General features: G+C 44.5%; 3 protein-coding genes across 33 annotated transcripts in view; all 3 read right to left on the minus strand.

Moving 5' to 3' along the window:
* Positions 1-150: 150 nt before the first annotated feature.
* Positions 151-3,666, minus strand: PIGZ (phosphatidylinositol glycan anchor biosynthesis class Z). The gene is made up of 2 exons (XM_072344052.1): positions 3,536-3,666; positions 151-3,295 (listed from the first exon to the last, which is right to left on the minus strand). The coding sequence occupies exons 1-2, from the start codon at positions 3,651-3,653 to the stop codon at positions 1,719-1,721; spliced, it is 1,695 nt and encodes a 564-aa protein (XP_072200153.1). The 5' UTR covers positions 3,654-3,666; the 3' UTR covers positions 151-1,718.
* MELTF (melanotransferrin) lies at positions 3,165-20,327 on the minus strand. Of its 5 annotated transcripts, XM_072344048.1 has the most exons (16): positions 19,654-20,327; positions 16,769-16,923; positions 14,210-14,309; positions 13,400-13,582; positions 12,942-13,098; positions 11,937-12,004; positions 11,020-11,207; positions 10,444-10,624; positions 9,930-10,081; positions 9,385-9,481; positions 8,808-9,002; positions 7,436-7,592; positions 5,767-5,834; positions 5,476-5,663; positions 4,877-5,075; positions 3,165-3,246 (listed from the first exon to the last, which is right to left on the minus strand). In XM_072344048.1, exons 1-16 carry the CDS (start codon positions 19,697-19,699, stop codon positions 3,212-3,214), a joined length of 2,169 nt encoding a protein of 722 aa, XP_072200149.1. In that variant the 5' UTR covers positions 19,700-20,327; the 3' UTR covers positions 3,165-3,211. The 5 variants fall into 5 exon arrangements, with proteins under 5 accessions (XP_072200149.1, XP_072200147.1, XP_072200150.1 ...); XM_072344046.1 differs by lacking the exon at positions 3,165-3,246 and having other exon boundaries at positions 4,419-5,075; XM_072344049.1 differs by lacking the exons at positions 3,165-3,246; positions 5,767-5,834 and having other exon boundaries at positions 4,651-5,075; positions 7,436-7,567.
* The window catches only part of DLG1 (discs large MAGUK scaffold protein 1), a 126,740-nt gene continuing 124,901 nt past the window's right edge, over positions 20,316-22,154 (minus strand). For 18 of the 27 annotated variants that reach the window (XM_072344028.1, XM_072344022.1, XM_072344018.1 and 15 more), the window contains one exon: positions 20,319-22,074. In XM_072344028.1, the coding sequence (XP_072200129.1) occupies positions 21,968-22,074 (107 nt within the window). In that variant the 3' untranslated portion in view covers positions 20,319-21,967. Of the gene's footprint in view, positions 22,075-22,154 lie in introns of all 27 variants that reach the window. The other 9 variants (XM_072344041.1, XM_072344040.1, XM_072344045.1 and 6 more) reach the window with 1 other exon arrangement.

A 22,154-nucleotide genomic window follows, 5' to 3' on the forward strand; every position in this document is an offset into this window, starting at 1 on the left:
CCAGGTGTGCTGTGAGTGATACAAATAAACCATGCTGTGGAACTGGTGCTTTGTCACAGGCAGGACGAGTTTCAAGATCTACCCCACTTGTACAGATCTACCCCACTCATACAGAGATCATAAGTTCAACAGTGACCATAACTTCAGAAGTTTCAAAACATCATCAGACTTTATCGCTGTTTAAGAATAGCTGAAAACAGTAACCAGGACACAGAACACGAATTCTGGCACAATGCTGCTGTCCCAACTTCAAAGAGCAAAAAGGAAATTAACATACACATTAGCACAGTGTTGTGATGCTTGCTTAATACTCCTGCTACTGCACGAGTACATGGCACAGCCGCCCTGCTGCGACCCCTCCCAAAAGCACACAGTGTCAGCATGCAGGCCTCAGCAGTGAGGGATGGAGGGGTTCGTGGGGAGCACACAGGGAGGACTTACAATGCAAAATAAGGTCTTATGCAGAGCTGTGCGGATGGAGAACTGCAAAAAGCTTCACCGCTGCTGTGAAGAATTAATGTGTAGATTCATTTCACAGGGAGAGGCCTGACAAATAGACCAAATTAGTGTCTCGCTCCACGGCAGGATGGTTTTGGATTCAGAAGTTGGTGAACATAAAAACCTGGATGTTTAGTTGTGCTGTAATACGCACAACTATAATAATATAATAACTTAATACTAAGCGTGTGTGTTAGCTGAAGCTGAGGGTTATTTGCGTCCTGCTTTAAAATGAGACTGCTCTCTATGAGAGTGCCAGGATGTGATCTGCCATTCCAACTAAGCTGAATCAATGGGGAGCTGTTACGGAAAGGGGAGGTGGGGGGCCAAAAGATGCAACTTCCCCCTTTAACCTCACACACTCACCTGTGGCAGACCTGGTGCTTCTCTAACCCCACGGTCAGCTCTGGTTGGGAGGGATGGGGATCAAACCCCTGCAAGGTATCAGTTCTGTCTGTGTAGCTCCTTGAAGCAGCACATCGCGGTGCCCAAAGTCACAGCTGCAAAACACCACAGGAACATCAGAAGGGACCTGCCCTTTTTTGGAGTAGCTAAGTAGCAGGCAGACTTAATTACATCAGGCAGCACCCTGAGGTTGCTGTACATATTACGTATGCAGGGCATCCACAGGAATTAAACTGCGTCAAGAAACACTAAACAGGCAAAATAATACTTGAGCTTTAGGATTTAGCACTAATGCTTGTGCTGAAGCATCCTCCGTGTCCTAAATCTGGTTCTGTTACATCAATACAAAGAATACTGTAACACTGGTGTCCGTATGGTGACTGGGATAGCGACAGGGAGGAGGGGCTGAAATTTCAAGAGCATGAAGGTAAAACCACATTGAAGCAGATCAAGTTCCAATCTAGTAACTTCTCCCCAGCAGATGAGTTAAATGCCTATTTTCAATAGCACAGCCCACAAACCCTCTACCTGAGATAAGGACTTTTAATGCGTATCTCATATGAAAATAATGAAGCTCAAATTGGTTTCTGGACTCTGGGTTCATCCTCTCTCATCAGGAAAACGAGGCAAGCTCCTCAGAACCACCACAGGGACTGAAGGATTGTGATGTTGGTATTGGTGGCTGTACTGAGCATGAAGAAAGGGGGGGAATGGAGGAGCTCACAACAGCCCGTGCTGAGTGCAGGGCCTTGAAGGGGAAGGTCTGACAGCACATCTGGGCAGAGTCAAAGTGAAAACATCACATGTTCCGAGATCTAAAGGCTCTGCTGAGCTCTGCCTAGCTGAAGGATGTACAGTCCTAACTGACTTCTCCAGTTATCACTGAACAGGAAGGATAGTTGTGGTGGATCTTCCATTGATAAGTGTGGAAATATCAAAGTCTCGTTCTTGAGCAGGACACCGCATTTGGAAATAGCGGCTCTGACCGTACCAGGGATTATAACCCAAAAGTGACAGTCAGTGCAGGTGCAATTGTTTGCGTGCTGTCCTATCACTTGGCAGAGCGTGTCCTCTTTGGACCCGGCCATATCAATCACCTCTACATGCGTGTCTTTCTTTTGGATGTTTAGCAGGGACCTCGGAGGCATGTAGGTGTGAGCAAAGAGCAGAGTGTAGTGCCTGGGCTGGTCTGAGGACTGCAAAGAATGCACAACGTGCTCCAAGTGAAACAAACACGGTATCAGCCCCCCCTGGTGCAGCCATCCGAACAGGAAAGCCCCGAGAACATTAAAAATGATAATGATTGTTTTCCACTTCACAGCTCTATTGTGTGATGCGCTGAACAGGACTAGCGGCACGATGAGAGGGATGAGAAAGCGAGGCTCTTGGTGGCTGAACAGGGAGAGAAGTGCCAAAGGAACAAAATAAAACAGCAGCAGCATCGACTGGCCCTCGGAACGCACCGATAACGTGTGTGAGCCACAGGGATACCATCCCCAGGGATACCATCCCACCCGCATTAACCGGCCCATGTATTTCTTTAGCATTTGAAAAGCAGCATTAATGGCCAGAAGATGTAAGATCCCAAAGAGCACGACTCCGTTCACTATAAAGTGTGTGACTCGGGGGTGACTTCCATGCTGCGCAAGGTTACGAGAGTCAAGATTATAGCAGAGAAAGTTGAAAGGGGTCAGCACAGCTCTGTGACTGAACTGAGCTATGACGTCCAACAGGCTGCTGTTTGGAGAGCTGAAAAGGCCGTCCAAGCCCACGGAGGTAAAATACATGGTGTCGGCTGCTATGAAAACAACAGAGGTAAAACATGCGCAGGTGATAAGCTTTAAAAAGGGGTTTATGAGAGTTTTAATGCTCCTTTGGGAGTCAGCGTTTAAGCCTGTCCAGTAGAGCAGGGGCATGAGAGCAAACAACAGGAAAGTCGGCCTGTTGAAAAAGCCCGCAGCCAGCAGCACACCGATCAGAGGGCTGCACGACGGCTTTGTGCAGCTGCTGCCGGGTGCTCTGGAGCAAACTAACACCAGCAGGAGCGCAAAGAGAAATCCTTCAAGTGTGTTGGTGAACGTCCTCGTATAAAACACCAGAGTGACGTAGGAGCCTGCAAGGAGCAGCAGCGCTTCCCACCGATCCGCTCCCCAGAAAGGAGCCAATCGGTGCACGCTGTAGTCAAGGACGAAAGAAAAGACAGTAAGGAGAAGGCGAGGAGACACAAGAAGGCTGTAGCTGCTGACACAAGGCGAGCACACATCCAGCTGCTGCAAAGCCTTCAGCACCCAGTAGGCAAATCCAGAGGTCAGTAAAGGGAAAACAGCTGTTCTGCAGGGAGAGCTGGAAAGGAATTCCCAGGGATAATAGACCTGTAGGTTTAAAATGTCTCCTACAAAGGAAGAAAGAAAGAAAGAAAGGAAGAAAGAAAGAAAAAGCGAACGTAGCTGTTTTATTCACTAATTGGGCGTCGGGGCACAACTCCCTCCGTTCTTACCTTCTCCCGGTGCCGCCGCTCCGGCAGCGCCGCCGCAGGGACGGAACCGCGGCGAGGACCGAAGCGCTGCCGGCGGCGGCTCGTGGTGAGCAGCGTGCACCGGCCCCTCCCGCCCCCCGCCGCCCCCCGCGTTACCTGCCATGACCTCGGGCGACTGGAAGAACTCATCGGGGTGCAGGTATCCGACCTGCGGCATCAGGCACCACCCCGCCCGCAGCGCCGCCAGCAGCGCCCACAGCCGCCGCGCCGCCATGTCGGCCGCGCACCGCCGGCCGCGAGGGGGCGCACGGTGCCGGCCGGGGCGCCGCAGAGGGAGCCGAGTGCGCAGGCGCGGAATGCTGCTCTTTATTTCTCAGGTTACATTTATTTACAGTATATTTTTTACTAGTTTGGTTTTTTAACTATTATTTTTTATTACGCTGAGTCTCTGCAGCCCCGCATCACGAGGTGCTGTTTGTGGTCAGGAGGATGCTGCTTGCCAGCAGCACAGCAGCACGTGGTGTCAGTGCAGCTATGGAGAACAGTATAAACCGAGCGCTTCCAACCATGGGAACGGGCCATCAGGAGCGAGCTGCTTTGCTTCACAAACAGAAGCGTGGCTCACAGGCACTCAGATAACCCCCTGCAGGAGCACAGCCACACTGCTGGGCTGAAACGGCAGCAAGGATTTCAAGGGAGAAGGCCATCTCTCTGAAGCAGTGAGCAGGGCTGGTTGTGAAAGCCAATGAGATCAGTGGATGAACACTTGGGGCTTCATTCTGTCTCCTGTGCCAGCAGGAAGTCCCTCCAAGTCTCTCTGGCTTCCCTTTTCCTCCAGTGACTTCAGAGACTCCCCCTGCTTTCTTCTACTGGAAGCTGGAGGACCTTGCACAGGGCGGTACTCCGGACTGCAGGCTCTCTCCCAGTCCATGGCCTGTCCGCCCCATGTGCACTTACCTCTTCCAGCAGCAGAGCTCAGGGGAAACTGTTGCCTCAAGCGAGGTGAGGTTAGGATAAGAGGCATGAAGGAGGCCAGAGTGGATCTCTAGACAAGACTTTAATACTGATGCAGAAATTCCTCTACAGGTCAGAAAACTGGCATCCATCTAACAGCACCCGGGAGTCCTTCAACCCAGCAATGATGGCAGACAAGTACTTCAGTTTTGGTCTGATCTCGTAAGCCATGCTGACACAGTACCAATGGCTTCTGCCTCAAATTCCACTCCATGCACATGAACAGCAGCAGCTTCCAGTCCCACCCCACTCCCCAATGAGCAAACGGTACAAGCACCTTGCCTGCAAAGTGGCAGGAAGAGGCTTTAAAATGTTAGCATGACATATTAGCCAGACAGCAGCTCATCCGAAGAAAAGGTGCTAGGCCAGACGTGGCCTGGAAGTTGCCATTTGGACCACATTAGCCCAGGCCCTGTATCTGCCCTAAAACAACGAAGGGAACAAAAGTAATCACTAGTAGGTGTTGTTGTATCAACTTATTACCTGCCCCAGAGCACTGTGGTGTTTGCATCCCTTCAAGGGACTCAACATATTCACTCCCCAGCCATTCTGTATACGTCCTCTTCTCTTCTACTGGCACTATCTTCACCGCAGAATCCTTAAAGATCAAGTCTTTTCCTTGAAAAGCTGAAGAATCAAACATTTTGAATCCGTTTCTGTTGCTGTCATTTCCAAAATAGTCCTGAAGACAATGCAGAATTATCAGCATCTTGCCAAGAATAAGTGCAGCATTTTTCTAGTACAACACGAGCCATTTAGTACATGAGGAGTTCACACAACTGCAGACTCTGCATTCGTTTTCAGACACTGCAGTAGGTAACATACAGCCCCCTGCCATTGGGAATTACAAGAGTTTTGGTTCTTGTTACAATATGGAAAGACTTGTACTTCTATGAGTTCTTCTGTGTAAGTGTAAGCATTATCGTGCAATACAGGGTATGGCTGCACAGGAGTTAAGGAAATGACTGAAATGTTGCTTTTAAATTAGATTCCTATTGATACTGAAGCTAAATGCCTGTGGCAGCCTGGCACGGTCTGCACAGACACATAACTCACTGCTACAACAGTTGTGTAATTGTTACCTGAGCTTTGTCCAGCAGTCCATACAGAGCAAAAACGTTGGTATCTGGGTGAACCATAATGGCCTGAGCCGGCACCTGAGCCAGGTGACACCGAGCAAACTGAGTGACTTCAGCACGGGCCCCATTGCGGCAGAGTAACTGGAAATCACTGGACTTCAAGTCACGGGCCCAACTTTCAGTATTCTTACCTAAAAGAAGAAACTAATCGCTGTCACTCATTGAGTGCTTGAGAACAAGAAGGTTCAAGAAAAATAACTGAATTGTAATAAAAAGGCAAGTAAAACTAAATACCATCTGTGTTCTCAAACACTGTTGAGTGCTTCACAAAGGCCACATCCCCAGCGTCCTCTGCCAGGCACCTTTATGAAATGCGAGACAGAAGTTCAATTCAAAGCATGTTTATTGGGACCACATCATTTCTAATAACTGATAGATCTAGAAATCAGTTTTTCTTGCATACTTTCCTGCAAATAAATCCACTGGGCCCCAAAGTAAAGAGAAAAAGCAAACCAAGAAATGAAGCAACTTGAAATGAGAGAAAAGCCAACATCACTGCAAAGTTTATAGATACTTTAAGAATTTCAAGAGAGTAATACAGCAGGAAATAGCTATTACTAACGATGCGAGGAAGGACAGAGGAAGGTCAATCTTAGATAAGCAAAGAAACAGAAGATAAATGATACTCAGTGCTCCACTCCCCATTTGGTAACAACAGCTTTCACACCTTTCAAAACACATCCTAAGTGTGTGCCATTAAGACTCCTTGAGTGCATAAATGTTTACCAGGTTCTGCACATGTGTGCACACAAGCACTTCTGTGGGGGCTTTTTCTAGGCTGGAGTGATCTTACTGCATGCACAGATGCTGCTTTACAGCCCTCTGCAATGAAGGCACATAATGAATGTAACTGCAGTTTCTAACAGTGTGTTCCATAATTAGGTTCAGTTTTCCTAATCTCCTGAAGCAGAAGAGGCCCCATTTTGCCAAGGGCATCCAAAACCTTCCTCCTCCTTCTATGAGTGTGGCACCCCATGCCAGTGAGTTTGCTGTTTCCTATGTTGTAACTGGTGCTTTCCAGCACACAATACAGCCGTCATTACAATCAATGAGGACACTTTCACATGGTCTGAAATATGAAGTCAGCACTTTAGTATTTACCAGGCAGCTGCTGTTCAAGGCTGTCAATGCTGTCCTTCCCTGAAGGAAGATGGCCACTCACTGCCAGCTCTGCTGCAGGCACCGTTACCTTCACAGGTGAAGGCCAGGAAAAACACTTCCATATCTACCCAAAGATTTGGGGTTTTAAAACAGTTAATGCCCCCAAATGTTGATGTTCACTGTTATATGAAGTATTTATTCAATTTTACACTATTTTTGCCTCCTATATCTTTACCAAATCTTGTTTTGAAAAGGACATGATATTTGAACATAGCTCTTTGTGCTGTATGAAACCTATTATTGCATACCACCACAAACGGTGACAGAGAAGACCCAGTCACAGTTCCCTGCTCCTAGCCTGTCATGCTCAGCACACTCACTCATAGCCATCCGGTACTGGCTACTCTCTGCCTGTTTCCCTGCTTAAGCTCTTTATGGATGACCTGACCCGAGTGGCAAGCTGTCACACTCAATTAAAGCCAGGCTGCAGACTGATGACAACCCATGTGCTCCTCACTAGGTGAGTGCCCAGTGCTCTGTAAACAGAAAAGGGGATTTGGCTGCTCCTCATCTGTGTGGCTGTAGGCCAGGAAGCTGACAGGAGGCTCTGACATGCGCACACACACAGACACACCTCTCTTTTGCTCTGACTGTCACAGCATCTTGCAAAGGGGAAGGCTGCTTCTGTTTTTAGCAGGCTGTTCTTATAAGGAATTATGCTTTTTGCTGACTAAGATAGAGAGCAGTACCTCCTTGCACTCTGACAAACAGAGACTAAACAACAACCACGTGTGCTGATTACCTGAAGGCTCCACTGTAGCTGTAATACTGTTCTTGGCTACTTGCACTGCATTTGTTGTTTCCGCTGTTATCTCCAATACACAGTTGACAGAGCGCTGATGGGTAATGATCCTGCTCAGCCGAAGGCACGCAGCTGGCAGAGAAAAACTCACTCACAGCTTAAAATAAAGAAGACAAACCAACGTAAGTGGAAGATTCTTCACAAGAAAGGGCAGGTCCAGTGTCATGGGGTTATACCAACACCAGCTTCAGCAGGACACTAGGAACATAAACTGTAGCTGCCTTACTGGAATGCACAAATTAAAGCTCAAAATATTTTCTAAGTACCACTTAACTGATGACTATTAGTGTTATAATATTACCATATTGCTCCAGTACCAAATAATGTTTGAAAATAAGTGCAATAAAATTCCAGGCAGTAATTCATCATTTACTGCAATGACATCTCAGAGCTGGAAGTGCCACCTAGAGAGGACAGACAGCTGTAGAGACTGTGTGGGATCCAGTGACTGTCCTGTTAGTGACACTGACTGGAGTCAGCATCCTCAGGCAAGAACAGAGATGGACAGGCACAGAAGCAGGTTTTTCAGCGATAATGGTTGATAAACCAACTTGATTCAGTTTTAAAAAGACACTTGATCAATGTATCTGAAAATCAGGATAAACATTTACCAGTTCGATACACTGGAGGGCAATGGCTGCTGCTGAGATGGACCTGGGCTGGCTACAGAAACACATTGATGGGAATCTCAGAGTTCAGCAAAGGTGAATGTAAACACCTGCTTTAAGCAGGAATAAATCATGAGAGGCTGCAAGGCTGAAAAGCAGTTTGTTAAAAAAAAAAAAAAGACAAAACAAAAGGACCTGGAGGTCCTGGAAGGCAACGCACTGACCAAGAGTTGACAGTATACTCTTGTGTCAATGAAGGCTAATAGAAGATACAATAAGGACAATTCGAATTAGATATACGGAAAGAAATTATTTATACCAAAAATGGACAAAAATTAGGGCAAAGGCCCAGAAAGGTTGTGGAATCTCCATCCTCAGAGTTACTCATTTTGGTTGGACGTGGCCCTGGACAATGAGATCTAACTGGACATGCTTTGAGCAGCAGGTTGCATTAGATGACCCCTCCAACGTGAATTAAGCAACGACTTTGTGAAAGGAACACCTCCATGTTAGAGGTAACATTCTCAGCATGGCCTCTCTATCAGCCTAATGGCAAGCTTACAATTGCAAAATGTGACATTAAAAAGGCAACAATCCCTCACAAACAAATTGATTAACTTAACACACAGCTCTGCAATATCAACATTGTACTTCCCTAATGAAAACATATAATTCGACAGTTACTATATGGCACATCTTCTTACCTTGAGGAATATTACAGTCTCTGGGATTAATAAAGCCCTTCTTAATTAACATGCCAATGGGGATATTCCACCCAGCAGTTCTCCCCAGTCCTGTGTGGCAAGACTTCTTCCCTTTCAGGTCATTGATGGTGAATGCATCAGATGGATTCCGTTTCACTAATGCCACAGCATAGTACGCATTATTGTTGTCTTCAGCTTACAGAAACAGACAAGCAAAAAAAAAGCATGATGGTTTTCCTTAAGTATTCCCTCTGCTTAATGATGGCACACATAATAACCATTACACTTCTTCCATTTAAAATACTTTTAGCAGAATTGAAAAGACAAATACGTAACTGTAAGACTCAAGACTGCAAAAGAGTGAACCTCGTCCAGCAGCAGGACAGACAGAAGTCACACTCATTCACTGTAGGAACCCAACCCATACTTATTTTCTCCTCTATCCGTGACGTGAGGATAATAATACTCATTTCCTCTGCAAACAGCTTTCCCAGCGGGGCCAGGAAACAGCCTGTGCTTTTAGAGCTGCTTTGAAACAACCTGGATAAACAACATCTCTATTTCCTGATGTTCTTACCAGAGAAACCTACTCCAGCAGCTGGTACAAGGCCGTATGTCTTCCCAGCTATGTAAATATCAGCTCCACCCAAAGCTACAACATCAATTTCCTTTTTCTGAAAAATAAAATAAAATTTACAATTTTTGTGAAAAAACAGCAGGCATTTTCACTTCCCCGCTACAATGACAACTCCAGCATCACATCTTGCATCTCAGCAGACAGGTCTGGTAGCTAAACAGCAATCACAGAACAGCTTAGGTTGGATGGGACCTTAAAGATCATCTAGTTCCAACCCCTCTGCCATGGACAGGGTTGCCTATCACTAGATCATGCTGCCCAGGATCCCATCCAACTTGGCCTTGAAATGCCTTCAGAGATGGAGTAAAACACTTCTTACAATGGAAAAGCACTAGGGTTCAGGCCTGGGATATGAGCTGCAGAGCACCTTCTTGAAATCCAGTATTGCCTGCTGATCACCTAAGAGCACATCCCTCTAATCCTACCTACCCAGCAGAGAGCAGCTTGTGTTGACTGGTTTATTGCACAAGGATCGTACAGCTTACCTGGATCATCTCCATGCACTCTTCTTTTGTCTTAGCTGAAATACACTGGATTTCTGGTTTCAAACCCTTATTCCTAAAGGCAGTTCCCATCTCACCACATTTCCAAATCTCCTCCGTGGAAACAACACACCAGTTCAGGCTTTCTGGCAATGCTGTGTAAAAATGGAAAGTAAATACTACAATTCACTTCCTTTACAAAAGAAAAGGAGGCGTACAGCTGTACCCCATCACACGTGCCATATATGCTATCAAAATATTTATGTTTCCATCCCATTCTCTAGCTCAGACATTCACCTGATTCGATACCACTGAGGTCTCCAGACTACAGGTATGTCTGCAGTGCACACCCCTGGCATGAAGGAGCAAGAACTATGAGTGCTGACCACTAAGCACAGCTATAAGATATTGATTATTTGCAGTCCACTGTCACAAGAGTGCAGTAAAAATACCCCCTGAACACAGGTTCCCTCACAGCCAGCAGTCACTAAACACCCCTCAGAAGATGACAACTTACTGTTGGGGTCACAGTTCAGGGCCTGCATGGCATGAAGATACTCATCGCCCAGCCATGCCTGGTAATTCTGAGACGTGACAGCAACGAGCTCTGTGGTGGAGTCTCTGAACATAAGGTTGTGGGCACCATAGGCTGTGGAGTCAAACATCTGAAACTGGGTGCCTACGCCATTAAATCTTTGCTGTAAAGTTAAAGAAAAAACACTGTTCACACACCCCTCTACCTGCTGTCACAATTCTGTGATGACTTCGTTTACATGCAGGAGAAAATCTCCTGCCTACATGAAAAACAATACAGGTTTTTGTTATGGAAGATTTGCAGGTTAAGAATTGATGGAAGAATAGACAAACATAAAGACAAAACAAAATCACCCCTCTCAGGTGATTTTCAGCATCCCTGAGACTCTGAGGGCAAAAATGAACCCTAAATCCCACTCCACAACTCCCATCAGGGCCCTACTGATGCTGAGTGCTTCCCATACTCCTTCAGACCCCACAGAGCCAAAGGTGCCCAGATATCTTCTGCTCAGCCAGTGGGTGAATTGTAACGGACTGATGAAAAAAATCACTGTCCTACTTGTCCCTGGTTCAGGAGCTGGAAGACAGCTGTCCCGTCTGTGTCTGGCCGTACGACCACAGCACGAGCTGGGACTCGGGCCAGGTGGCAGGTTCTCCACTCTGTTACATCAGCCGTGCTGCCGTTGCGGCACAGAAGCTGGAAGTCCTTGGAGCGAAGCTGCTGGGCCCAAGTAGAAAGAGATCTTCCTGCAAATAGACAGAAAACACTGACAAAATGGACATCAGGCAGGGCTGATACTCCTGGCTCCAAGTCTGCTTCAAGTATCACATTCACATGTGGAGGAGAATACAGCTTTCCTGAGCATCACTGAAATACTCCTGATTGTACAATGTACCCCATGCATGTATATGGTCCTTCAGTCTTACACCTCCAATGAGACACACAGCCTAACACCTGTGAGACTGCACTGATCTACACCAGGGTCTGCAATGGTACCCAGAGCATCCTTAAGACTGGATCTACATACAGTGTTTTTTTTAATTACTCTTCCCTGCTGTAACTGATGGTAGAACAGGCCCACAAGGTTAAAACACATAGAACAGGCCCACAAGGTTAAAACACGTTGTGCTCAAGGTGGGTTTCTCAAAGTACCAGACAGGGTAGGCCACGTCTTGTCAATAGATTTCCCGCTTGGCTGAGCACAAGCAACATTTTCATAACAGCCCAGGCACAAACCCACAAGTTTAGTGCTGCTTAAACTCTCCTTCCAAAAGCAGCTGAGGATCCCACCTCTCGCCCTTACCATGAAACTACATGACTCATCTAACTCCTAGTGCATATCTATGTATGCACATCTTCTTTCCCTATTAGAGCACTTTTGCTCATTCCTCTGTTCAAGTTGAATCAAACATCTGGCATTACACTGGCATTGCAGGCACCGTTCTCCAGAGCTGCAGCCACTGTTCAGCACTTACCGTCAGTATTTTCAGGCACCGTGCTGTGCTTCACAAAAGCAACTTCTCCAGCACCTTCAGCCAAACACCTAATAAATGCAAACCCAAATACAAAGATGCATTATAAAGCACAGCTTCCACGCATCGAGCACTGCGGGCTGGCAGCCAGAGGGCTGCACGCTACGTTCCATCAGCCAGCAGACACTGACCTAGTTCATTGTGCTGAGAATTTAGCTCAAGGCAGAGACCAGTGGCTGACAGAGCATGAAGTAAACTACTGCTGTCATTTGGTGAACGTGGACAACATGTTCTGCGCTGCTTGGGACAAACACCATGACCTTCTTTGTCCAGCAGAGCTCTCTGTCTACCGCAGTTGCACAATCTTTTGAGGAATACATGGAGGGAAACAAGTGTTTCCCATGAGTAAATTATGCCTCTGCTCTGCCAGCGCTATTACTCAGGGGCTGGGAACTGCAATGCAGCACACAGACAGGAAGAAGAAGGGAAATACAGCAAAGAGTGTGCAAAAATGGAGGGCAGAACAAACCGGTGAGAGAATTCAGTGCAACTGAAGGGAGATAACTGAAACAGCTGAGTAGGGTGGCTGATAACTGATAGGAGAATTCAGTGCAATTGAGGTGAGATAACAAGCAGCTGGGTGAGGTGGCAGGTCAGCTATCAACCTCCAAGGGCCATCCTGTTTTACAAGGAAAAATGCAAACCACTGCAACAAACAGACTTTTGTCAACAGATACCGGACAAAGCAATCAGCAGTGGGATTGCCCTGCCCAGAACAAATGCAAGATATCTAATGGTAACAATCAGGTGTTAATGCCTGAAGTAGTGGGTTAAGAATTAATTTTGTTCAGTTTCTAGATTTAAATCATGGTCATTCGAACACTACAGCAGATTTTCTAACAGGATCAACTGGAAGTTCTCTTGCTGCAGTTTCCTGCCTGTGAGATCTGAACATTACAGCTATAGATACAGCATAGAGATAGAAAGGGACAGAGCTGTGATTCTTACCTGAAAGCCCCACTGTAGCCATAGTACTGCTCTTGTGAATTTCCTTGGCATTTGCTCTGCCCAGATGAATCCCCTCTGCAGAGCTGACAGAGGGATGTGGGATAGCTGGCACTGTTGGCTCCAGGAACGCAGCTAGCACTGAAATAGTCACTAACAGCTAGAAGTGAAATCAGAATGAGACATCTTTAGCAATGAATAAACGAGGTCTCATTTGAGAATATCTAAACAGTACATCTCTATAGGGATAAGCCATTCTGTTCTTAAAGGAGTTTCCAAGTTTCAAACAAATTTGCTGTTTCCATCAGACCTATGTTTGGTCTATTCCATCTTACAAGAAGCATAAAAACCACAAGGAACAAAACAGCACAGAGCCACACACTTCTACCCACATGCAGATGTCCCAAGAACATACAGAAAGACGCTGCTGAGGAACAGATCTCTGCCCTCTCAGCTCTTACCTTTCGGGAGGTCACAACCCATTGCTGGCAGGCGCCCACTGTCAACTAGGTAACCCACAGGCACATTCCAGCCTGCAGTTCTGTTGATTCCCGTGTGACACGAGCGGACACCCTTCAAGCTGTTGATGGTGATGTTGGAGCCCTTCCTTACCACAGCCACAGCATAGTATGAAGTTCCAATGTCTGCAGTACAGGGAGAAACAGAAGCGATTAATTGGCTTGCCCATGCACAGGCAGTCACATTGCTCCTGTCCTGACTGTGGGTACATGCCCTCCAGTACCTCTATTGAAAGGCCAAACAGAACAGGAGGTGAGATGAAAGACACTCAGAGAATCATCCTGAGAAGAAACTCTCTGTGGTTCTAAATGTATTTGGATTGGATTAATATAAGGAAAATTGATTATCCTCATGGATGGTTTAATTCTCTTTGTCTATTGTTTTAGATAATTCATAGCATTAAGACTTAAGGATCTTAAGGGACCGTGAAGTCATTTAATCTGACTTACGTGGATCAGAAGCCACTCAGTCCATTCATCTCTGACTTATGCTCAAAACCTAACAGAGACAGACAGCCACTGGATCGTGGGTCATGATGTACTTAGTGGTGGGGCTGGGCTACTGCCCTCTGTTCCCCATTTCCCCCCATACTCTATGATGAACAGGAATATCCACATGTGAACCAATGATTTGGAGTTCAGGGTCTTAAAGTAAAGGATCCCAAAATAAAATAGAAACAGTAGAAACACATCAGGAAAGAAAAACAACAACTTGTATTAGGTAACCCAAGAGTTTTTTTAGTCTGATTATACCTTGATCATAAACTTCCCCAACCACAGGTTTCAGGCCATGCTCCTTTCCAGCCTGGTAAATCCATCGACCATCCAATGTCACCGCATCTGCCAAGTAATCCTGTGCAGACACAAGGTAAGAACGCATGTTGAAGCTTAGAAGTATGCTGGATTTTAAGTAGGCACAGGCAGGACCATCCACTGCAGCAAGAAGGAGAGGACTGCTACACATCCTTCCAATCTACAGAACCTGTGTTATCTGTTCATCATGTACTGAACCTGGTGCCCAGGAGACAGCATCTCCCACAAGCTGAGAGATGGCCGAGAAAACAATCAGCAGGTTGACATCTTGCATTTCTAAGGTGATGCCAAGCTTCTTACCATTTTGCTTTACCTCTGGTTCAGAACCAGAGAGGGTGGTAGGCAGTATCACTTGGCAGTATGCTGAGCATTGGTTAGGGTAGGGTAGGACTAGTAGAAAGCTATTTTCCCCAGGCTCAGGCTGAGACACACAAAATGTGACAAGGGATCATCTGAGAGCGTTGACAATACACTGATGCTGGCACCTATGTCAGATCTGAAGATGTCACGTAATTTGAAACACAACTGATTAGTTTCAAATGAGAAAAAAAGTCACTGATCAGCTGAAACATTAGATGCCTTGAGAGCTTTTTCTTATGAATGAAAGTTGAACCAATTTCCAAGGGAACCTGTAGAGGAGTTCAGGTTGGGAGATGTTTGCATCTTAAAGAACAGAAGCAGTCTGGAATAACCTGATCCAATATTCCATTGGGGAGAGCCAGGGCCCAGGACAACAATTTGGGAACCAAACAGGGTCTGCTGTTTAGCAGAGATACCTGACAGCAGGAGGAATTGGGAGTTAGAAAGACTTGACCCACAGGGAAAACAAAATGAGCCTCTGGAAGTGGTAGTGAACAGAAAGCAGAGCAAATAGAATAGGATGGGCTGCCCACAGAAGACCAGGGCTGTACTATGTGTATATTTTTCCATCAAAGACAGCGTTTTTCTGATTGGAAAGCTGAGCCTTTGAGCTCCCATTAAACAAAAAGGCTCCTATCAACAACTTGTGGCTAAACTCCAGTGCATAAGTCACAGCACAAGAGAAAAAAAAACAAACCTATTACTGTATTTAACCTTAAGTAGTTTACAGGCTACAGACCTCAGCTCCTTTAAATACATACTGCAATAGCAGTTGAAGCGGAATAGCAAGAACAGCGTGGATATTTCTGTTTGTAGCAAAGATCTTCCCATACACCAAGCAAAAGCATGGGACAATCCCACATGTGATTTTTGACACTGATGCAATGGGAATGTAAGTTAATTCTTTTCAGAAGGACTTCATTTCTGTGTGTCACAACACTCGAGAATTACCTACAGAGGTGCTTAAACACCTGCTAATAAGTATGGCCAAATTAAACATTATCAGGTTCCTGAGTTTAATATTTAGACATTTCTCAATTTCTAAGACTCTTCAAAGAAAAGTACTTAATCCATATGCTAACATGTTCACAGAACTAAGTCCAGGTTGGGTAGTGCTATAAAACAGCATATCTTTGTCTGCCGAGCCAGTGTGTCCCACCCCCCTTTTTGGCCTCTAAGAGCAGAGTTCAGCACAGATGCAGAGTCAGGTGTTCCATGCAGCCCTATACAGAGCAGAACAGCTTAAGCAGGTAGTAGATTATTAGCACAAGAAAGAAGAGGTGTCAAGGACCTTGCCTGAAGCCTTACAGTGAAGATCCACTTTATCAGAAAGCCACTTACTCATGCTATTCACCCGCAGGTTGCTGAGTTCAGCTAATCAAGTTTTACAACAGCAATCACAAAGAGCCATGAACAGATCCAGTCATCCTCCTCTTCCCTCACACTTTTCCAGTGAAGACAGTTGTGATCACCACCTCCACATTTCCTTCAATTTCCACTTGTTGTTTCTCACTTCCTCCCTAAGGAGGGAATTGTTTTCCAAACACTATTTTGCAAAGCTGAGCTTTTTGTCCAAACAGAGCATGCTGAATTAATACAGTTGGATTTGCATGCCTTCTACTCACCCTGCTCACTGCTCTGACTATCCCATGTGCCCTGTTTGGTACTGGGAGATTTGGCTGGACACTCATTGGTATAGACAACAACTGCCATGGTGAGGCTCTGAAAAAGGAGAATTACGCAGAGTTTCCCTGAAGACAATCTACTTAAAGGCTCAGCAGCACAGCTTTAACTGCTGTCTCCATCCTACTACTCCACCCCTTCTTAAGTATCTGCTAAATAAATCTAATACAATTCCCAAATCAAAGATTAGTGCTTCAGAAAGAACGCTTAAGATCTTTGCTTGTGTTCCTAATGACTGGCCATATGTGACTAGCTGTAGAGAAGACACAGTGCCATGCCGGAATTCAGTTCCATATGTGCATCTTTATGTCTTAAAAAGAAATGTATATATGCTTTGATTTTCCAAAGACATGAATGCCATAAAGCTGTTTGGATGAGACACTCACTCATGTGATGTGATTTATTATTAAGCACCCAGGGAAATTAAATCACTGACATCTATCGTTTACCACTCACCTTGATCATCTGGGTGCAGTTAGCAGCTGATTCTCCCTCCATGCATTCCAAAGGGGGAAGGATGCCAGCCCCAGCAAAGGCATTACTCATGTCCTTACACTTGGAAAGCTCTTGGTTAGACACCGTGCACCACCGCACACGTTCCAGGCTGAAAGCTGCGAACACAACACCAAGAGAAAATGTTACTACAAAAGAGAGAACAGTTCAACAGTGAGCTTTCACACTTCTCCTGTTTTCATTCAGATGAACAAGAATACTAGAGTTATTTGGACTAGAAACAGGTCCAAGTCTGATACTGAAACTTGATGGCATTTATGACTCTGGAGCAGGTCACTGAGGACAGCTTGCTCATAAAGTCTTGAAGAATATACCATGGAGAGGATTGAGAGGGGATCTTATCACTGCTTACAAATACCTTGCGGGCAGGTGCCAAGCGGATGGGGCCAGGCTGTTTTCAGTAGTGCCCAGCAACAGAACAAGGGGCAATGGGCACAAACTGGAACACAGGAAGTTTCATACGAACACAAGGAAAAATATCTTTAGTTTGAGTGTTACAGAGCACTGGGACAGGCTGCCTGGAGAGGTGCTGGAGTTTCCTCTGGAGATACTGAAGATCCACCTGGATGTTTCCTCTGTGCAACCTGCTGTAGGGAACCTGCTCTAGCAGGGCATTGGACCAGATGATTTTGAGAGGTCCCTTCCAACCCATGGGATTCTGTGATATCTTTGTATTAACCATCAGAGGCTGCAGGTTTCTTTATTTCTGTGCCAGTGTTCTTTTCACAGAAGGGCACAGTCCTGGCTTTGAGAAGCTCAGGTTTGCTTTCTGGAGCCACCTTGCAGATGCTTATGGTACCATCTGAACAAAATGGTCACTTAACGATGAAGAAAAATGGGACAATTCTTTTTTGACTTTGCAGCTGCAAAGAATTCCTTAGAACAAATCCTAGGGTGAGATGTGATGCCAAACAGACGGGGACACATTTAAGCCATACATAGTGCAAAAGAATAATCCCCGAGAGCACCATGTGCTGTAAGAACGATCGTCTGCAACTGTCTGCTCAACATGTCCTGGGACACACAGACAATCTGTCTATTCAGCCAGAAGTTTTAAAATCATTAATTGAAATGACAGGCTACAAAACCAAGGAGGTTGCCCAGAGATGACTCTGCCTCAAGTGCTGCTGGATACAAACTGGAGTCCTGCCCTTCTTCTCTGAATCAAAAACAACCATAGGAGCTGAAGTCCCTCACCACTGGACTTATTATGAAAACTGGGAAAGTAAACTTGTCTCTTCAAAGCACTCTTTCATAAGAGGCTGTTTCTACAGTTACTGAAAGGGAGAGGCAGTCCCACAAATAAACAGATTCAGGTTAAACTGCAGAGACTCCACTGTCAGTGGAGAAAGGTATCTTTCACGAGGCCCAAACAGCAGCCTTCTAAGCACCAAATGTTGCTGTTGTGAGGACACGACACCATGCACAAATGGTTCAGCTGTCTGCTGAATGTGTGTCAGTATGCTTTATGTTGCCAAAAATGGGTACAGGCCACTTTGTAAGCAGTTGGCACCAAATTTCACTGCTTTTTCTTCATTTTTGACTTCCTCTAAGTTGGAGCCTACTTTATTTGTCAGGCTGTTTTCTATCAACTCTACCTGGCCTTCCGCTTCCTCACAATTGTCACACAGTTGAGATACAACACTTAGTAAGTTAACATGATGCCACTAGTGCCCAATAGCAGCTGTGCATATTTGCTGACTCCAGGTCTGAAGACTCAACAAGGCTGCTGATGCCACAAACCTTGTTTTCCATCAGGTACTGAAACATAGGGCATGGTTTGCTACAAATCCCAAATATAAGCAACTTGAAATTTGCCTCTCAGCATCTCAGCATATATAGATAAGCTCCATTCTTCAGCCTCAACATTCTGGCTGTAGATACAAACACACTGCAGGTAATGCATGAATCGTATGAAGAAATCATTAGGCACATTTATCTGAAACATGAAGCTCATTTGGCCCTACCTTTCAACCACAGCAGGGAAACAGCAGGAATCTGTTTCTTACTGCCTCCACCCCACCTGAAAGATGCACTTAATCTGTCCCTTACAAAACTACTGGACACCACCCAGGATCTGAACAGATGCTTCCCTGTAACAACAAATTCCCTTACAAGTTAACCCATCTGAAGTGAGCTTGAGCACAGATGAGGTCTGCAGTCAGACTGTGCTTCTATTGCCAGACAAGAACATGTTGAAACAGCGGGTGAGACTCTGAACCTAAGTTAATACCCAATCTTGGTCCAAACTCCTTTACTGAAAATAACACTGCTGCATTGTGTAACGTCTTCTCAAAAGGCTGTTAATACGCTGTCAAAGGCTTTCAATAGAAACGGTTTAAAAGAGGAATATACTGTGATAATTTCTGAACCTGAACTTGTAAAAAAAAATTAATCAATTGCAGAGCCCCTTCTGGTGAAATTTTAAGCATTCACCACCAGAACCTGGGAGTGAGAGGAGAAAGCCAGCACGTCACACACCCCCTGTTGAACAGAATAAGGTAATTTGTTATTTATTTACACACACACAAAAAGGAAGTATTACAGAACTGTTCACATCTGTGAAAAATGGGGAGTGTGGAGCTAGGAGTAGCATTAGTGCAGTTAATAAGGCAAGACAGACACATGACATTCAATACATCCTTTATATTCTTTAGATTCTATGGATTGTTTTTTTTCTTTTTTCCTATTTTTTCTTTCTATTCCTTTTCTTGACCTCTTGAAATTGGTTCTCAAGTGGTTTTAGTTTCCCTCTGCACTCTCAAATCACAAATTAGTCAAACCCAAAGGTAGCACGACACAGCAAAACAGTTTGAAGAGGTACTTACCAGCGTGAACCAAGAGAAGGTAGAAGACATTTTCACTGCTCTTCATCTTACAAACGTTGAGATTTGTGCCTTTTCCAGTCTCCAGAACTCCCGCAGATCAGTGCTTCTGCAAGTTTGCTCTCCCTGGTGCGTTTCTTGGTGAAAATCAGCAGCGTTCAAATGCAGGTGCACTTTGTTCAACAATTTATCTTGCTTACTTTGGCACACGTCACCAAAGGGAAAAAACAGCCTACCACTCTGCACGCTGCCTTCATGCTTGGAAAAAAAAAGTCAAGACTAGGAAATTACAAAATATTCACTGCGCCAGTGAGGTTGTTACCACTTCAGCCCCACCTACAGACTTAGATCAACAGCTACACTGACTCACAGGGTAAGGTGAGGCTGCGTGAGGGAATCTTCACCTCGAGTTGTCTGAACTCTCTCTATGCTGGGGGTTGAGAAGAGTAGACTCAAGGTAAGCGATCCATCTACACTGCATTTCCAAACACAGAAGGATTCTCAGAAATACTGCACGCTTACTTTACCAAAGAAAAACAAACCCAAAATAAACCCACAAATGATTCTGGGCCATAAACTGTCAGCCGTCACATGCTTCAAGTCCCACTAATAGATTAATAGAGCACCACTTCTATTTCTTTGGATGAAAAACACACTTGACAAATACGTCGTACAATGAAGTTTATTAGCTGTTCTCCTCTTTCTAACAAATGGAATGGATAGTGTCAATAATTCTTTACAAACCAAAGCGAATTTGGTTGTGTGACTGCCATAAGTACATCCCCCTCATGAACAATCCGCTTCAGATAAGCAATGGCAGGTACCACATCATACGAGAGAGGATTTCATTACTGAAGGTAGTTCCATGTTTTGCTACGACATATTTATAACATTCTGCATACAAGTTTGTGCTTCGCAAATGGAAGATCTCGCACCTATGCAATCCAAGATGAACATATACAGAAAAATAAAATGTATCGTTGACTCTGGATTCTCCCTTTGGTTAAGACATGCATATTACAAAGAAAAACAAAAAGAGACAAACACCTGAAATTCCGTAGAAAAGAGGAGAACTTGCACGTGGTTTTTTTTTTCTTGTAACTAATAATTCCCTGGACTTTTTTGCCCAGCCACCACAGCCCATTTGACTTCACGTGATTAAGGAAGGTAAATTCTAATTTGTATTTTTATTGAAAACAAAAAGCTAGGAGTAGGTGGTAAAAGAAAAAAATATATTTTTATATATATATATTTATACGTGTGCGCAACTATGTAAAGAAAATAATTCCCATAGTTACAGAGTTTAGTTAAAGAAAGTTTAATATATATATATATTTATTATAACAAAATAGGCAGTTATTGTGGGTAAAATATTCATTAAAATCTGACCCCTAAGAACACACATTTTTAGGCTACGAATCGCTCTCTCAATGCCCCGACAACCATCTCTGCAGCTGTTTTCTGTATTAGTGCCAATGGAAATTTGGCATTCCTCTGAAAATACAAGGTTTCCTAGCACCTAGACGTGTTTTAGGCTCGAAAAGTGTGATGACCATTATCTATAAACAATTTCTGTAAGACACTATAAATAGTGCTGCACGAGGAAGATTAAAAACATTACACATCTTTATCCCTAGCAATTTTATTGGCAAAAAAAAAGAAAAAAAACGATAATGAAAAAATAGATTATAAGAATATCCATATGAAATGATGAAAATGAATATCCCTTGAGAAGGATTGATGGGAGTTAATGAAAATGTTAACTCAAAATTCAAAAGTTTCTCTTTAACTGCCTGGAAAGAAACAAAAACCAACAAACATCTGTGAGAATAGAATTGAATTCAGGAAATAAAACCTGAAATCGATTGCCCTGACCAAACCATGCTATTAAAGTTAAGCGTGCAAAGTTACTCATGATTTACAACTTCCTGGAATACAACTTTTCTTTCAATTGTTATGAAACTTTAAAAGAATGTCTATAAAGCTTTTTTTCTTGAAAAATCTTTGAAAGTTACTTTCCCTTAAACATTAAGGAATTGTACCAAGCAATCCCCTCCCACCCCCACCCCAAAGTAATAGCTGGTCAGGCCATTCCACTGTCATGTTTGAAAAATGGCAAACCAACAACACACGATAATACAAATTGTTTAAACTAAGAGAGACATCAAATTTAAAGCGTTATGGGAACTGCAGAATGTGATGGTTAGGGTATGAACCACGCTGGGAGGAACTAGAGGCAGGCTCCACCAGAAGGGCTTAAGAGTTGTCAGATGTAGTTGGTGATGTCAGATAGAAAATGAAAAGCAAAAATTCGTTTTCATAATTTTTCCTTTGCTGGAACCCAGATGTAAGGCCCAGATTGTTCCTCTATGATCTGTTTCACTTGGTTGTAGATTTCTTCCAGTGTGTCTCCTTGGATAATAGCTGCAAAAGATAAAGTGGCAATCAGGAGTCATCTTTCTTTGCTCCCTATAGAACCAAGATACTCTAAAGCAAGATGTTAT

The sequence above is a fragment of the Excalfactoria chinensis genome, chromosome 9 (assembly GCF_039878825.1).
Source record: "Excalfactoria chinensis isolate bCotChi1 chromosome 9, bCotChi1.hap2, whole genome shotgun sequence".
NCBI lineage: Eukaryota > Metazoa > Chordata > Aves > Galliformes > Phasianidae > Excalfactoria > Excalfactoria chinensis.

Excerpts from the sequence above, each read along its gene's own strand:
- MELTF (XM_072344046.1), bottom strand. The coding sequence starts at position 19,699 with ATGAAGAGCAGTGAAAATGTCTTCTACCTTCTCTTGGTTCACGCTG. Across the intron at positions 10,625-11,019 it reads AGCTCCTGAACCAGGGACAA|CAAAGATTTAATGGCGTAGG; the intron begins GTAGGACAGTGA and ends TTAACTTTACAG. Across the intron at positions 5,664-5,766 it reads AGTGTTTGAGAACACAGATG|GTAAGAATACTGAAAGTTGG; the intron begins GTATTTAGTTTT and ends TTCTTCTTTTAG.
- PIGZ (XM_072344052.1), bottom strand. The coding sequence starts at position 3,653 with ATGGCGGCGCGGCGGCTGTGGGCGCTGCTGGCGGCGCTGCGGGCGGGG. Across the intron at positions 3,296-3,535 it reads GTCGCCCGAGGTCATGGCAG|GAGACATTTTAAACCTACAG; the intron begins GTAACGCGGGGG and ends CTTCCTTTGTAG.